The sequence below is a fragment of the Lynx rufus genome, unplaced genomic scaffold (assembly GCF_022079265.1).
Source record: "Lynx rufus isolate CCGP_SWC_20201006 ecotype Redwood Valley unplaced genomic scaffold, mLynRuf1.p SCAF_16, whole genome shotgun sequence".
NCBI lineage: Eukaryota > Metazoa > Chordata > Mammalia > Carnivora > Felidae > Lynx > Lynx rufus.
In genome coordinates this window covers 39,862,460-39,879,132 of record NW_025814830.1, presented here as the reverse complement: position 1 = coordinate 39,879,132, position 16,673 = coordinate 39,862,460, and the positions used below count along the sequence as shown (strand labels likewise).

At 49.3% G+C, this 16,673-nt stretch overlaps 1 protein-coding gene across 5 annotated transcripts in view; it reads right to left on the bottom strand.

Annotated features, from left to right (window-relative positions):
• Positions 1 to 3,842: 3,842 nt before the first annotated feature.
• Positions 3,843 to 16,673, bottom strand: part of PRMT7 (protein arginine methyltransferase 7) — a 46,730-nt gene continuing 33,899 nt past the window's right edge. For 3 of the 5 annotated variants that reach the window (XM_047078640.1, XM_047078642.1, XM_047078641.1), the window contains exons 10-19: positions 14,338 to 14,465; positions 13,767 to 13,902; positions 12,712 to 12,795; positions 11,849 to 11,896; positions 11,141 to 11,230; positions 7,185 to 7,346; positions 5,993 to 6,067; positions 5,059 to 5,219; positions 4,248 to 4,358; positions 3,843 to 4,066 (exon numbers count right to left, since the gene is read on the bottom strand). In XM_047078640.1, coding sequence (XP_046934596.1) covers positions 3,859 to 4,066; positions 4,248 to 4,358; positions 5,059 to 5,219; positions 5,993 to 6,067; positions 7,185 to 7,346; positions 11,141 to 11,230; positions 11,849 to 11,896; positions 12,712 to 12,795; positions 13,767 to 13,902; positions 14,338 to 14,465 — 1,203 coding nt within the window. In that variant the 3' untranslated portion in view covers positions 3,843 to 3,858. Of the gene's footprint in view, positions 4,067 to 4,247; positions 4,497 to 5,058; positions 5,220 to 5,992; positions 6,068 to 7,184; positions 7,347 to 11,140; positions 11,231 to 11,848; positions 11,897 to 12,711; positions 12,796 to 13,766; positions 13,903 to 14,337; positions 14,466 to 16,673 lie in introns of those variants that run through there. The other 2 variants (XM_047078643.1, XM_047078644.1) reach the window with 2 other exon arrangements.

Sequence of the window (16,673 nt, the reverse complement as noted above, 5' to 3'; positions counted from 1 at the left end):
ACCAGCCACGTCATTCAGAGCAGTGGGGCCTCTGCCAACCCTTTGAGCCGCAGCACCTCTCTGGCCATGTCCCCTCCAGCGAGCACCAGCGGTTCTGGGGGAGGAGGGCAGAGACCTGGGGGGAGACTTGGTTAGTCCCAGGTGAGCTGGAACCAGCGCTGCCCTGCACCTCTGGGCACTCACTGTGGACAGAAGGGTCAGGCTGGTCTTGGGAGCCACAGCTGCCCAACAGTGCCATTCTTTCAAAACGTGATTTTCTACAAATCTACAGCACAACCTAGTTTGTAACCCGGGGGTTAGTATGAGAACCGGGTTTCTGTACTCTTTGTATCTCTTCTCAAGCTTCGTCCAGGGTTCATTATTTTTGTCTGCTGCCATGTTGTCTCGCATGCCTGCACCCTCGCATGCACGCTGCCCGCATGTCATGTGCCACACCGTAGCCACACAGACCCCTCACTCGGGCCTCACCCAAGGCCAAACTCCAAACACAATCAGAACCAGCCAAAGAAGCATTCCTGGGCACAGGGCCGCCAGCTCCCGCCTCCAGGCCGGACGGCTAATGAGCAGGGACCATGAGGGCCGTGTCCAGTTACCAGCAAGCCCGGGCTCTTCCCAGGGTCTTGCATTCAAGGGCGATTATTTTAAAAAGAAGAACAGAAAAAGTTAAGAAAACCCTTCACTTTAGAAGGTCTGCAGACCGTGAGGGAGAACACTGCTCAGGCTCCTCTCTCCCAGCCAATCAGGGCCCCTGAGTCTCCCCTGAGAGACTTCAAAGTGGGCAAAGGGAATCTGAGGAGAGAGCATCACTTTTTTATAGGAAGAAGGGGAACTCATGACATAAAGGGGTCAGGGAGCTTCAGGTTTTCCAAATGATAGATTTATAGCTTCTCTTCTGTCAGAACCAACACATGCCCTTCTTTCTGCCTGATCCCATTTCCCTTCTGGACATCTCTCTGCTTTGGGACCAATCTTTCCCTGGCTGAGCTCAGGAACTGTCTGCCTGCCTCTAGGTGGGGCTGCAGCTCTGTCCTCCCAGCCCCATCCTCAAAAGTGACCCAGGGCCCTGGATGAAGGGACAGGAAGCCAAGGTGCAGAAAGGCATGTCCCCTGACCATTACCAGTGTGGAGGCTGGGGGTGAAGGCCAGGGGCCACCGCTTGCCTGGGGCATGGAGTGGTACTGGTTGGCATCCAGGCCAGTAGACACCCACTCTGCCACCGTGTGACCTGGGCAGGGCATGGCAAAGCCTGCAGGTGAAGTCCACAGCTCCCCACTCCACGGCAGCTCTGCCTCTGCCTACCTGACTTTTTAAACATGCCCGGAGATACTCCCCAGTCACACGAGGGAGGGTTGTGTCTGTTTTCCCATGCAAGGACCCTCCAACTCAGACTGTTCTTGACAACTCCCCACTGATCTCCCCTCCTTGAAGTGCCCTGACCTTGTGCCCACCTGGCTCAGAGCCAGCTCTGCCTATCAAGGCTGGGGAATGCACCAGGATCTTTCTGCCAGAAGCCTCCTCCTGGTGCTGGCACGCTGATGCAGTGCCTTGTCACCCAGTTGAGCTGCAAGAGGGACCAAGATGGGGCCAAGCAGCCAGTCAGGGGCAGGCCCTGTGCTGGGGGAGGACACTCTTGAGAACTATACACACGGAGGCACTGGTTTGTTTGGGGCAGTGGGCTGCCGGCTTTGTTGCCAGGAGCATTCACTGACCAAGCCCCCAGCCCCACCCTGAGTCCAGAGCCAGGAGGGGCTGCTCACCACTGAAGGCACAACCCCACCTGGGCTCTCTGCTGTGCCTCAGGGCCTGGCCTTCAGGGCCTTGGCTAAGCCAAATGGGGCCCCCATTCCCAGGAGCAGCCAGGAATCTCTGCTCACACAGGTGGGGCCCAACTAAACACACTCAACGCCTGGATGGCTGGGACTGAGCAAAGGCCCCAGGCTTCAAGTTGGATGTGTGTCCAGGAGAGCAGCAGGGACAGAGGCCAGGGTTCCTGAAGCAGAGAAACTCCGGACCCAGCCTGCATCCCTCCGAGGAGTCACCTCCCTCCCAGGGCAGCTCTACGGGAGCCACAGCACAGGGGTACATGCTTCTCTCCCTACTCACAGGGCGGCCTTAGGCAAGTCATACCTCCCTGTGCCTCGGTCACTTCCTGTCCTAACAAGGTCACCTCTGCCCAGCCTGGCCCTAGTATCTGGAGCCGGACCAGCCTGTGTCCCAGCTCCCCTTGCACTTCCCTCTGGCGCAGCTTCAGCATCGAGGACGCCACTGCCCAACCACATGTTTCATCAAGGCTGTGGACTCCTAGGGCCATGCACAAGCCAGACTTTTCCATTTTGATTTTTAAAAAACAAAGAAAACACTACCAGAATCTCAGATTCTGTGGCATCTAGGCCTAGGAGGGGTGGACACAGGGGTCACTCAAATCCCCAACTGAGGCCCCCATGCCCACTCCAGGCCCAGCCTCCTCCAGAGAAGCCAGGAGGCAGGGGTCAGCTTTAGAAGGAAACAGTCATTTCCATTTGTCCAAACCACCTTGAGTTTTAAGTATGAATATTAACCTTGATGCTTTTTAACTACTGTATTAACTTGCTGAGATTTAGAAATACTGTTTTAAAAAAAAAACAAAATTTTTTAATTTCTGTATTTTTTTCTGTATTGTATCCTCATGGGACATTAGGGGTTTTATATGGTAAGCACACCTAAGGTTTTGGTAAAATTATTATCAAATATATATCCAGACGATTCTTCCCTAGAAGAAAAACAATCTTTACACCTGATAAAATATTTTGAAAAGAGAGGTGTTTTTCCCCTTTACTGGTGCTGAACAGAAAGATGGATAACAAGGATAAAATAAAACTGTGAGGCTCAAGGCTGGTATTGTCTTATTTGAGCGACAAGCTGGGGCCAGGCTGTGGGGGGGGGGGGCACCTTTCCTGCCTCCTCCCCAACAGGATGGGAATAGGCCAAGTCTGCCCTGAACTGCCAGAAAACTGGGCCACCTGGGTTCCTACTGTCTCCCTGTTCCCTCTGGAAGTGGGAATAAACAGTGAAGGACACCTTGAACGTAGGGAGAAGCACGGCTGGGGCCTCCTCAGGATTCTACAGCCTTCCCTAGCAAAGCAAGGCCCAGGCTAGGGTGGGGTGGCTGCACGGCACCCACCTGCCCCAGACTTCCAAGGTGGAATGGGGGCACACAGGAAAAGGTTTACCTCCTGGTTCCCCCTCCTGATGGCTGGTTTCCTGGTCTGCATCTCAGGAACTGCTATGAGACAGCCTCTTCCCTGTCCTCTGAACAGTAGCCTGAAACCAGGTGTCAGTCTTGGGTACCTGCTGATGCTGCAACACCAATGGCAGATGCTTATGGATGTGCCTTGGTAACATTACCCAAGAGATGAAAAGGACGGCCCTGTCAGGGTCTTTCAGGCCCAGGACTGAGCCACAAGTCAGCATCTCCACCCCAGAAGCCCCTCCTAGCTGGAATCAGGCAGGAGGGACCCCAAGGTTCCCCAGTACAGGCCAGCGGCTCACAGAGGGGCAGCACACCTACCGCAGCACTGCACAGCTAACAGCAGCACATAACTTGCCTGGCCCAGCCAACTCCCAGGATGGTAGAGGGAAACGCCACACTAGAGCTGTCTAAGCATTTTAGAACCATGGCAGGGAGGCTCCCTGGCCCCTCCTCGGCTCCAAATTCAGTCAGCAGTTTATGTCGCCCATCACACCCAAAATAAGGAACTGGCAGAGCAAAAACACAAAAAGGGAAGAGGGCTTTGAGCCCGGAGGACAAGCTGGGCCCTGAAAAGAGAAGTGCCTTCACCTTCCCTCCTAGAAAGCCACGCCAGTCAGAGCCCAGAGCCCTCAGGCCACTTTATTTCTCAACAGGTGAGGGTCACTGCCCATCGTCCAGGGTGTCTGAGAGTGAGAAATCCATGGTGATGTCTCCAGTGTGGGGGTGGAAATCCACGGTGTAACTGACAGTCTGAGGGCCGCCCAGCGGCGCTCTGGGGTCCGCCGTGGTGAAGAAGTACACTGCCTGCTTGCAGTGGGGGTTCCAGCAACAGTCCCCCTGTAGAAGCAGCGAGAAGATAGTGAGGGCTACTAGCACCCAAGCCCCCTCCTGGCCAGTCTCCAGCCCAGGCAACTCGCAGTGAGAAGCTGGTCAGAACCAGGTGACCTGGGGCCACTGAAGAGTTACAATCCGGCTAACTTGTAACCAGCTCACAGGGTGGGCCTGTTCTGGGACTCACGTGCACAGCACTACCTTGTCCTCTGCAGACTTCAGGAGGCCAGTGCTGACAGTGCTGTCCGGCGTGAGGTGGTATTCCATCCACAGGACGGCCCCATGGCTCCTCCCAGGCCTGGAGGTGGGGATGTTGGGCCAAAGACAAACAGCCACACAAGAGATGGGCAGGCACAGCCACGGTTCCTCACCGCTTTCCAGAAACCTCTGATCTTTCCTTCCTCCCCAATCAGGAGGCTGCTAACATTCCACCTGACTAAAGGCCACTTGGTAAAATGCTGAGCAAGAACCACAACCCAGAGCCCCACCTGCTCCCTGCAACCTGGCCAAGCACTTAGAGGAACCATGGGACAGGGGTTTTTCCTCAGGGAAGCAGCAACTCCTCCCTGGGAAGGGAGGTGGAGCAGGATGGCCCAACTGTGCCTCACGATGAGTAGCCCTTACCAATTCCTAACCTGCTTAATTCCCAGCAGGGTTCAGGAAAATGGCCCACTGGGTAACCATAGCAACAAAAATCACTTTTCTCTATGGCTGTGATCCATCATGACACTTAGCTCAAAGGAAGCTGCAGGTGTGGGGGGATGTGCAAAGCCCACTCTGGCTCTCCCTCCCCACCTGTACACACCCAGAGGCTGTGGGGACCCACTATACACTCAGGGCCACTTTGGACCAGGAAGGGCAAGGCCCAAAAAAGGAGGCCATGCCACCCACATGAAAATGGCCAAAGTAAGTGCTTAGTCACCCAGGCAGTAACTAGACAGAAAGCAGGCCCTACCACTCCCTTCCCCAGCTTACTGCACCCTGGAACCCGTTCTTACCTCCTCAGCTCAATGGAGCCCTCAGCATGGATCAGGTGTGGGGGTACTGGCTGCCGAAAATCAAAGGTCAGGATCTGCTGGGGCTCAGACAGACAGCGGCATGGGTACTCCCACAGCGGGTGGGGTTCGGCCTCCTTGCTCTCCCTGAAGTCCAGGGCACGCTGAGAAGGGAAGGGGAGGTGGCAGTGGGCAGAGACAGAGACAGAACCAGAGCCAGTGGCCTAGGAGATAAGGGGCTCTTGTCCAGTCTCCAAGGTCTATACCAGTGGTCCTTTACCTCCTTGGCCCAGGTCCCTCAAGGTAACTGCCACAGTCAGATGCCTCAGTGGGTCCTCACAGAAAGACCACACACACGGGGATCAAACCAGCTGCCTTCTCTACTCTCAGCTGCCATGCACAAGTGTCTTCTCAGAGAGTTAACTTCACCTGAGCCTCATTTTTTCCCTTTTTAAAATGGGATGACGCTGCCTGTCTCATGAGCTACTCTGAGGACCAAACGTCAACAATGGTAAAAACATCTGGCACTTGGACACTTGCCCATTCAGTGACCATTACTGAGCACTACAGCTGCCAGATCACTCCTACATGAGGCTCCCAGTCTAGAGGGAGACAGGGAATCACAGTGCCTGGACACACCAGTGTCTGGCTGAGAATGGGGTTGGGCAGGAAAGCTGACCCACACGTGATCTCTGAGCAGCTACCTGAAGGTCACACAGGAGTTGGTAGAAAGAAGAATGTATAAAGCCAAGGAGTGAGAGGGCGCAGGGCACAGACCAAGCGGCAGGGGTGACGGATGGGGTAACATATGGGGCCAGACTCAGGATCAATAGGTTCACCTGGACTGGGTAAGGGAAAGCCAAGTGGGAGGGGTAGGAAACTGTGCACATGGAGTAGGTGGGTGGGACACTACAGGCAGGAACTGTGCCCCACCTACCTTAATCATGTCATCCATGATGTGTACGTCAAAGCCTTCGCAGTCACCACAGGGACTCCGGATCCGCCACAGGTCCTGTGAGGAAGGCAAAGCCCTTGTCGACACCCAGTTGGGGATGGATGTCACAGGTTCGGTAGGACAGCACACAGACATCCACACCCACCCAGAGACATGAAAGCATGGTGACAAGAGCGAGAAGAGTCAGTGAGGTCAGGTTGGGGGGAAGGGGACAGCCCCAAAAAGGCACCCCTTGCTATTCCCACACACTTGGAAGAGACCCCATGATTGAAAGGCCTCAGAGACACCAAGGATCTGGGAAGGTCACTGAAATCTGCAAAGTGTCACATGATCAAGTCCTCTCCTACAGGGGACAATCAACCAGAGCCACTGGGATGGGGTTTCTTTGGGAAGAAATCTGTAAACCAGTTCCTGAGGCTCTGTGCCTATAAACAGGATGTGAGGACATTGGGAGAGAAGGGACCAGAAGTGCACTCAGGCTAGCCAATTTTGTGTCCCGTTTCCTGGATACATGTCTGGGAATGAGCATCATGCCTACATTCCCTCCTGGGCCATGAAAGCCAGAACTCCTGTGGAAATCTCGCCAGGTAAATAGACAACACAGAAGAAATGCCCAGATAATCACTGATGGAGACACTAAGCTACCAATGGGTGAAGCCGTTCTTATCAAAGAAATATCAAATGAGGTTCACTCTACTTCTCAGGTTGAAAGCATTTCAAAATCCTTTTAAGAAGAAACGTCTTTCCCAAAATGACTTTGTGACTGGTTCTGCTTTGATGAGGAAATTAAAATGAAGCTTTTCAATTTTTTGTTACATAAAGAAGCTGACTTTCCATCTCAAAATGCTTTTAACAACTGGAGCGTCAACTTTTAATAAGAACAGAGTGAGCTGCACAGCATGTCTTCTGAAACTCTTCATTTATGCTTTTTTTAATTATTCTGATAAGGGATAATTGTAAAATGACAACACACAGCCATTTCCATTTCACATGCCAAATTACCGCATTTGTACAAAGGCAAGTCTCTTCCATTCAACCCTGCAGTGTGCTGATACAGAAAAGCAGAGGCCCATATCATTAAGACTCACATTGCTCTATCTGCACCCAAGGTCTCTGCAAGAAAATAAGGACCCCCAGCCCCTGCCCTTTCTGCAACAACTTCTGAGGGGCCTACCCTGAACTCCACGACCACAGTGTGCAGCGAGGCAGTCTGGGGCATCACCACAGCACCAGGCCCCAGATGCTGGTCCACGGCAGTCCGCACATACCAGAAGTACAGGTTGTGCCAGGGCAGCAGGCTGGTAGTGAAGAATGGTTCACCCAGGAGGAGAGAGATCTGGCAATCAGAGCAAGAAGGGGGGCCAAGATGTCAGAACGATTTTGCTAAAGGGTGAAGGACAGGTCACAAGGTTCATGTGAAACATGGAAATAAAAGGGCATCCATTCCCTCAACCAACAAGCATGCCAGGTCTGCACCTGCCTGAAGACACAAAGATGAGCAGACATGAGCCCTGTCCTCAGGAGTGCAGAGTAGAAGAGGGAACAGACAGGGCTGGGGTTATCCTTGTACAGTGTGGTTTGACAGAAGTGAGGAAGGGACATGTGGAGGGACCCCAGGGTTGGGCCCTTCATGGGAAGGGCCAGTGTAGATAACATCTTCCTGAATGGCATCCTGTGGGTAGATTCCCATTCAGCTTATCATAACAAACTGTTATCAGTGCTCCTCTAGCAGTCTTCCTCAGTAGGTTCTGAGCACCACAGAAGTGGGGACATTGGCAGCACAGTATCCCCAGCACTTTGCAAAGTGCCTGGCTCAGAGCAGATGGTTAGTATTTATTTGCTGAGCAAATGAACAAATGTATGAATAGGAAAAGCAAAGGACTGGGGATTCTAGCAGAGGTATGCAGGGGAATAAGCATGGGTGTGAGAGCAAGGCCCATCAAGAGCTTGTTACATGAGTATGCAGGGTAGGATGGTAAAGGGTGAGGCCAGAGAGGTGGAAAGGAGTTAGGTTGCCCAAAGGCAGCTTATGAAAGGTCAAGGAGGCTGGACTCCTTCCTGATGGTAAGAGGGGATCTCTAAAAGCTTTAACTGGGGGTTCAAAATGAGAAGGAATGTGTTTTAGAAAGAGCCCTCTGACGACCATGAAACATACGGAGAGACCACCCACAGGGACTTGGGTGAGTACTGCAGTGGTCCAGGAAAGGAGCAGGGAGTGTACAGAAGGAAGGACTGGGAGACACAACAGATGTGGAGGACACAGGGCACCCAGGGCTGGGCCCAAGCAGAAGGACCTCAAGGGAGGGGCCGATCTGAGATGACATCTAGGTGTCTGGCTGAGGTAACAAAGATGCAGATGGAAACACCAAAGACAGAAAAGAGCTGGTCCTGAGTATTCCCTGCCCTGCAACATCAGAACAAGGCAAGAATGCCTGCTCTCACCCCTTCTATTCACCACACTAGTCACCTAGAGTCTAGCCAGCGCACCATTATCAGTGGCTTATAGAAGTGGAGTAGCTTTCTTTTTAACATTTATTTCTTTTTGAGAGACAGAGAGTGAGCTGGGGAGGGGCAGAGATGGAAGGAGACAGAGAATCCAAAGCAGGTTCCAGGCTCCTAGCTATCAGCACAGAGCCCAATGTGGGGCTCGAACTCACAAACTGTAAGATCGTAACCTGAGCTGAAGTCAGACGCTGACCAACTCAGTCACCCGGGCTCCCCAGAACTAGAGTAAGTTTTTAATCCTCATCTATGAGAAAAAAAAGGGCAACTTGTACTGAGTGTTCATGGCAGCATCATTTATAGCAACCAAAAAACAGAAACAACTCAAGTGTCCAGCAACTAATGAACAGATAAACAAAATGTGGCCTATCCATGAAATGGGATGTTATTTAGCAGTAAAAAGAAATGTAGTACTGATTTATGCTACATGGATGAACCTTGAAAGAAGCCAGTCTCAAACAGACCACACATATCCCATGATTCCACTTACATGAAATGTCCAGAATTGGCAAATTCGTAGACAAAAAGTAGACTGGTGGTTCCCTAGAGGCTGGGAGGGCAGGGGGCAAATGGGAAGTGACTTCTAATGGGCATGGGTTTCATTTTAGGTGATAAAAATGTTCTAAAAATTGACTCGTGATGATTGTACAACTGTATGAATATACTAAATCATGGAATTTCACACTTTAAGTGGGTGAACTGTATGGTATGTGAATTAGGTCTCAAAAAAACTCTCCTTAAAAGAAAAGGCATAGGGAGAAATGGGCAAAAGACCTGAAGAGTGATTTCAGCTAGCTAGACATGGAGCAATTAATGGGCGCAGGAAACGTATTCAACACCAGTGGTTACTAGGCAAATACAAATTAAAACTCACACTCGTGAAAATGACTGTATTAAAAAAGACAATACCAAGTGCTGGTAAAGATACAGAGAAACTGGAACCTTCGTGTGTAATGGGGATGTGAAATGGTATGGCTTCTCTGGACAGTTTAGAAGTACCTTAAAAAGTTAAACAAAAATACTACACAACCCAGCAATTCTAAGCCTAAGCATTTGAGGGAACTGAAAACACATATCTTCACAACGACATATATCAACGCTCACAGCAGTATTATTCTAACAGCCAAAAATGGTTAAGCGTCCAAATTCAGCTTAGGTCCTGATCTTGTGGTTTGTGAGTCTGAGCTCTACATGGAGCTCTGTGCTGTCAGGGCAGAGCCTGCTTTGGATCCTCTGTCTCCCTCTCTCTGCCCCTCCCCTGCTCACTCTCTTTGTCTGAAAAATAAACAAACATTAAAAGAAGAAGAGAGAAGACGAAGAGAGAAAGAGAAGAGAGAAGGAGAAGAGAGAAAGAGAAGAGAGAAGAAGAGAGAAAGAGAAGAGAGAAGAGAGAAGGAGAAGAGAGAAGAAGAAGAAACAATCCAAATATCCACCAACAGGTAAATGGATAAACAAAATGTGACATGGCATATTATTCAGGATTAAAACGGAATACAATACTGGCACATTCTACAACACGGATGAACCTCAAAGGTGCGACTAGTGAAAGAAGCCCAACACTAAAAACCATGTATCGTTCTACTCCATTTATATGAGATGCCCAGAAAAGACAAATTGATACAAAGAAACCAGATCAGTGCTTGCCTGGGGCTAGGGGCTGGGTGATGGAAATGCTCTAAAACTAGAGTGTGTGATAGTTGTACATCTCTAAAAATTTATTAAAAAATCACTGTACACTTGAAATGGGTTAATTTTATGGTATGTCAATTACATCTCAGTAAAGCTGTTAAAAAGCTGGTGAAGAAAGGTGATGGATTCCAGCTTGAAGGGCCTGCAGGATATGCAAGGAAAGCATCCAGTGGGCACTTGGACATGAGAGATTTGCAGACCCAGCTTTGGAGGCCAAAGATTCCCTTATGGGAAAGGACATGATCACCTAGAGAGAGAGGAGACACAGAGGGAGAGGAGAGAACAGACAGGGAGAAACCATCAGAAGACTGCTATGGAAGGATCAAGTGAAGGAAGAGAAACCCATGAAAAGCTCAGGAAGAGCAGCTAGAAAAATAAGAGAAAAACCTGGAAAAAGCAGTCTCTTAAGGCCCTAAAAAGAAATGTGTTGAGAAGGGAGAGGCCCCTGAGTCATGAGGGCCCAGGGGGCCAGTGAGAGGAAAGGCAGCAGAAGAATGTGTTTACATCTCAGGATTACTAAGGGGTGGGAGTAGCTTTAGAAGCAACGGGTGGTGGGTGGATTGTGTGACAAGACCAACCGTAGGGGACAGAAGATCAACTGCCGAGGTGGCAGGAAGTAAGCAGAACGGTGAAAAGTGAACCAAAATAACAGGAGTGAATGGGAGCTGGAGCACTGTAAAGGGATAAGGCAGAGAGGCCACAACAGGCGGCTATTCATCCTAACAGAACCATTCTGTCCTCACTCGGAAGGAGCAGAGATCGGTCAGAGTTCAGAGTAGCTCATGTATTTGCAGACCAGACATCTATGCAATGCCTCACCACATTCCCACAGGGGCTGAGTTAGGTATGGGACCCACTGTATGGCCTGAGAAGAGAAGGGGGACTCAGGCCATCTCGGTGCTGTGCTGTCCATGCAAATGCAGAGCCCCTGCCACTCACCTTTTTACCCTCCAAGTCTGCAGATGTTAACAATTCAGGCCGTTTCTCTATTATATTAATTTTATCTTCCAAGTGATTAGCCTTGAAAATCTTATGAGGAAAAAAAATGAAAGTATTGTTTTTGTCCAGAAAAAAACATCTCAAAGTTGTTTTGTATGCTTGCAGTTTTCTGGCCAAATTGTTCTAAGCACCACTTTTATCTGCTTTGTGAAAATCCTCTCCTCCAGGGGCATCCTGTGCACCAAGCAAATTGTTGTAACAGCAAAAGAAATTTCTCTTACAGACGTATCAGCAGGACTTAGCAATAGGCTTGTAGTTCTGGTAGTTTCCTTCAGAAAGGAAATCAAAACCAATCGATGGCCAAGGGAAGAAATACCATCATGGAACCAATCAGTCAGGTCAGCTTGTGAGTGTTGACTCCCTGGGCACTGGGTCCCAAAAACAAATCATAAATTCAGTTATATCACTGCAAAGATTGTAGCTTTTTTAGTTTTATGTGAAGCGAGGAGAAAAGCCACAAAAAATAGTCTAAATGTTTGCTGCTATTCAGCAACAGCCCCAGAAGACTTCTACACCAGCTCTCAAGGTGGGAACTCTCACCAGCTCCCTTACTGCCAAGACAGCATCAGAGCAATCAATCCCACACTCAGCAAGGCAGGCCCCTGACCTGCCTCCCCGCCCGATAGTTTAGTAACAACAGTCACTTACTTTTTTCATCAGTCTATGAGAAGCTGCTGAGCTCTCTACTGTAAATACCTAAAAAGAATACGATGCTATTAGAGATTCATTTGACAAAGAAATTAAAGATTAACGGGCATCTGGGCGGCTCAGCTGGTTAAGCATCTGACTCCTGATTTCGGCCCAGGTCATGATTTCATGGTTTTGAGTTCGAGCCCTGCATCGGGGGTCTGAGCTGAGCATGGAGTCTGCTAGGGATTCTCTGTCTCCCCCTCTCTCTGCCCTTCCCCCACTCGTTCTTGTTCTAAGTAACATTAAAAAAGAAGAAATTAAAGATTTAAAACTGGGGCACCTGGGTGGCTCAGCTGGTTGAGTGTCCAACTTCGGCTCAGATCACGATTTTGTAGTTTGTGAATTCGAGCCCCACATCAGGCTCTCTGCTGTTCAGCGCACAGCCCACTTTGGATCCTCTGTCCCCCCACCCGCCGCCCTGCTCTCTGTCCCTCCCCTTCTCTCTCTTTCCCTCTAAATAAAAGTTTAAAAAAACTAAAAAAAAAAAAAAAAAAAAAAAAAAAAAGGTTAAAACCCAACAAGATAATTCCAAGGCAGAATGTACCACCTAACCAAGTCTACCTGTGCTCACTACCCACTGAGACAGCACCCACTTTCTGCACTGATGCTAGCAAGGAGCACTCAGACACTGGAGCTGCAGCTATATGGGAATAGCTACAGCCTGACTCCTGTCTGCACACGGAGGCAATAAACCCCAAAGCCCCCACGTGCGTGGCAGCTGCACTTGCAAAGGCCTTTAGTCACAGAACTGTGTACCCAGACCATGTGATATTCAAACTCAAGAGCTGCCCTCAGGAAGCTGGCAGAATGCGGTCTGGTACCTGCTCTGCCCCAAGGTGATGGGCCAACAAGGAGAGCAGACTGCCGTCACTGACACACAGGCAGACACTGTCTGGCTTCAGCACCTGCAGGAAAACAACAACCTCAATATGTTTTCTTATAGCAGGTCAAGAAATTCTTGTTGGAAAACTGACAGAAACACTTCCTTTCTCCTAGCCCCATTAACTCACTCTGTGATCATTCAATCTACCCCTCAACACCCAGCTGGATCTTCTTGTAGCCCCAGACTTGTGCTTGCCTTGTAGGCAGTAAGCAGCCCCCACCCTCCAGTGCAACCACCTCACCCACCTCTCCCTACCCAGACCTCACTGTCAGGAGAGACTATCCCCAAGCTGTCCTACAAGGCCCACCTGAAGACCTGCCCCACTTGCTAGAGGCCATCTCTCAGTTTACCATAAGCCTCTTCCCTCTCTGGTCACAGAACAGACAGCTTGGGCTTTTGAGTGACTTGCCAAAGGCAGGGATTACTTTATAGGTCATAGATCCCTTTGAGAGAAACTTTAGATGGCTGGGATCTTCCCTCGTGCCAAAATGCATGCATGTACATATGTGCACACATATTTCTGCATACAACTCCAAGAGGTCCAAAAGACACTTCCCCAAACCCTCTGTATAGTCCTGAGCTGAGAGACTCCTGCTACACGCAGCAGGGAGCAAAGGTTTCAGGCAGGAGAGTTACATAACCAGACTCATATTTTAGAAAATTTTAGAAAGAATGCAGCAGATGAAAGGAAGAATGAGGTGGCTGAATCCACTGGGATTATCCACAGGAACTACTAGTGACCACAAAGGCAAAGTATCTAGAGGGACAATGGCAGCAGCTGAGGTAAGGCTCCCAGGCAGAGGTTCTCACAGGACAGCAGAGAACAAGCCCTCAGAAAGTCTAGTAACATGCTTCCTGGCTACTATCTGAGTGCCCACCCAAAAGCCAGGTAGTACAGAAATCAAAACCTGCAAATTATAAGCAAGCAATGACCTGAGGCCCATGCTACAAACTCCTTCTTGACTATAACCACCCAAGGGGCTGGACACTTACTGTCCGCAGAGCCTGGATGTATTGATCAGTTCTGTCCTGATCGTTGATCTCTCCAAACCGAGGCCGGTTCCAGAGCAGGTGAGCTTGGCAGTCACACACGGGGCGTGCTGGATAGACTCTCCTGTCCTTTTCAGGGCTAGGCCAGGAAATAGACACACATGATGAGCATAACCTGCTAGACACCGGCAAGCATGAAGGCATGGCACAGAGATGGGCATAGGGATCTGCCCCACTAAAACTGAAACAAGCCATGGTGGGCACACCCACATCCTCTAGAGGGCATGAGTCTAGGAACTGGCTTTCAAGTAGGCATTAGAGGTTGGAGGGTCCCCCAACCCGAGACTTCTCATTCATGTCTCCCCCAAACAGGGGCCCTACAACCAGGGCAGTCTCTTCTAAGAACATGCCAATGGGCACTAACACATCTACTCACAAACTCTTGCTCTTGTTTTATTCTGTTCAGACACAAGCGTGCCCACTTGTGCCTCTACACTGTTTATAAGGCGAACTTACGTAAGTACACAGTATCACAGGCCCAGTGCTTCCCCCCACCACAAGACTTGGGGCATACCTGGTCCTCTGGAGGCTGTACCATACACAATAGTCATCATGGTGCGCTACCAGGTAGATGCTTGAGCCTTGGACAACAGGCTCTTCTTGTGGCAGGAAGTACACACACTGCATCCAGTGGTCCCGCCACTGAAATAGGGAACAGAGATACCAGCTGTTCCCAAGTTGCAAAAAGAGCAACGTCTCTAATCCAGGAGCCAAAATCTAAGCCAAAAATCAGCTTGCAGGGAGACCATGCTGTGGACTACAGATGACTACTCTTGCCACAGAGATAAATAAGAAGATTCTCAAGTCAGAGAGGTTCATGTCCTGAAGGCTTGCTGGCTTCAAGGGTACAGCCCAGGGAAGCAGTCTTCCAGAAGGGTTTAGGAGAGGGGACTCCAGCCTCTCTGTCATGTGTGTGTATGTGTGTGTACATGTGCATGCCTCCACCTCACGTGTGTGCACACACAAAGGAAGGCAGAGAGGGAAGGGGGAGAGAAAGCAAACATGGCAAATGTAAATAACTGTTACATTTAAGTAAAGGGCATCTCGATGTTTATTTTCATTTATTCTATGGATTTAGAATTTTTCAAAATAAAAAGTTGGGGAAATAGTACAGAAAGGTTTTGTTCTGTTTATTCTTTTGAATTAAATAGTTTTTAAAGACCTGGAATACTCTAAATTGTGAAACATGGCATACAATGATCCAGAGTCAACTTAATACACTGTGTTGATCCTTTTTGACACTACAAACCCCACATACAGGATTCTATGCTAAGAAAATGCAAACAAAAAAGGAAAAAAAGCTATATTCTCAGGAACACCCATATTACAGATTTATACTAGCAAAAACTGGACCAAACGTCCAGCAGCTCAGAAATGGGTCTACAAAATCTTATTCAGAATATTCACAGACACTGAAAATGGTAACTATCATGACTAGTGCAGCATGAAACCAGATGTCAGCACTGACAAAATCTGTGCATATGGAAAGAGATCAAAGGAAGGGAGTTCTTAGCAGTGACAGGACCCTGAGTGACTTTGGATTCATTTTTGTTTTACACAAGGTTTATTACTCTCATAACCTTTAAGCCTCTTTTTTAAAAAGAAAGAACTGTCCTAAAAAGTGGATGCCTGGCTCAATTCTGATGACACAAGCGTGTACTCATTCTCTGTCATCATCAGGAACTAAGAAAAACTTGGCCCCTGGGAGACTCCATCACTGCTGGGCGCAGACCCAAATGAGGCTGACACCAGCCTTACTTCTCAGGAAGCATTCCGCCCTCCCCAGATTTGGATCTAACTAAAACGCAGGTGAATGACAGCCCCAGGTATCTAAGATGTCTATTTGAACATAAAAGCTAGAAAATGACAATGTAACTAGACACACTGTAGAATAAGGAAACACAAGGAGGGAAAAACAGATTCTCTAAAACCTGTAGTTCATTCCTTACTATGCAAATTGACCCAAAGACAAAAGAAGCCGTCCCCAACCCCTCCCGGGCTCCCATAATGCTCCCTGATCATCAACAAGTCCTTCTCAACACGCCAGCCTCCCAGGTTCTTAAGCTAAAGGTCTGCTGACAGAACCCACTGACCAAGGTGAGACAAACTGAATATATTTCAAACCAAGAGCAGTTTAGTGAAGTCAAGAGAGAAATGCATTAGCAAGCAGCTCTTCACATTTCTAACAGTCCACAGGCCACCACTGGTAAACAAAGGGCACAAACTGTACAAAACACTGGTAAAGGAAGGACACAAAGTCAGGAGACCTAGGGACAAGCATCCACTACTGCCGCCTAGATAGAAGGCCCTGCTCCAATCACTCACTGGGTTGGGTCTCAGTCTCAGTTTGGGCAGTATGTGGTTACCCAGCAAGTCTTCCACAGGAATTCAAGGAGAAAATATACATAGTAGCACTTTGAAGATATGCAAATGAGATCATTAGCATTTTACATTCTTATGCTAATGTGTATCCTCACACTCCCAAAGGGAAAGAAAACAGCCCAGCGTCAATCTCAATTCTGTAGAAGAATTCTGACCCACACCCTCCTCCCACCCCAAAATACACCCCGAGCCTGCAGAGGACCAGGATATGCCGAGGAAGTTCATACACACTGCTTGCAGTCACACACGCCCAATGCCAGACAAGTGCAGGGCAGAAGGGAGAAGAGGGACCTCAAAGGCCCGGAAGGGGGGAAGGGGACCAAGTGCAATCCTGTAGCAGTCATGACCCTTTGGCCTAAGCAGTAACTCAGAGAGCAGGGGAGCAGCTAAGGTCATCCTTAGAAGTCACACTAGAACTAGAAGATGAGCAATCAAGATAAACCCAGTGCCCAGCAAATGGTTAACAGG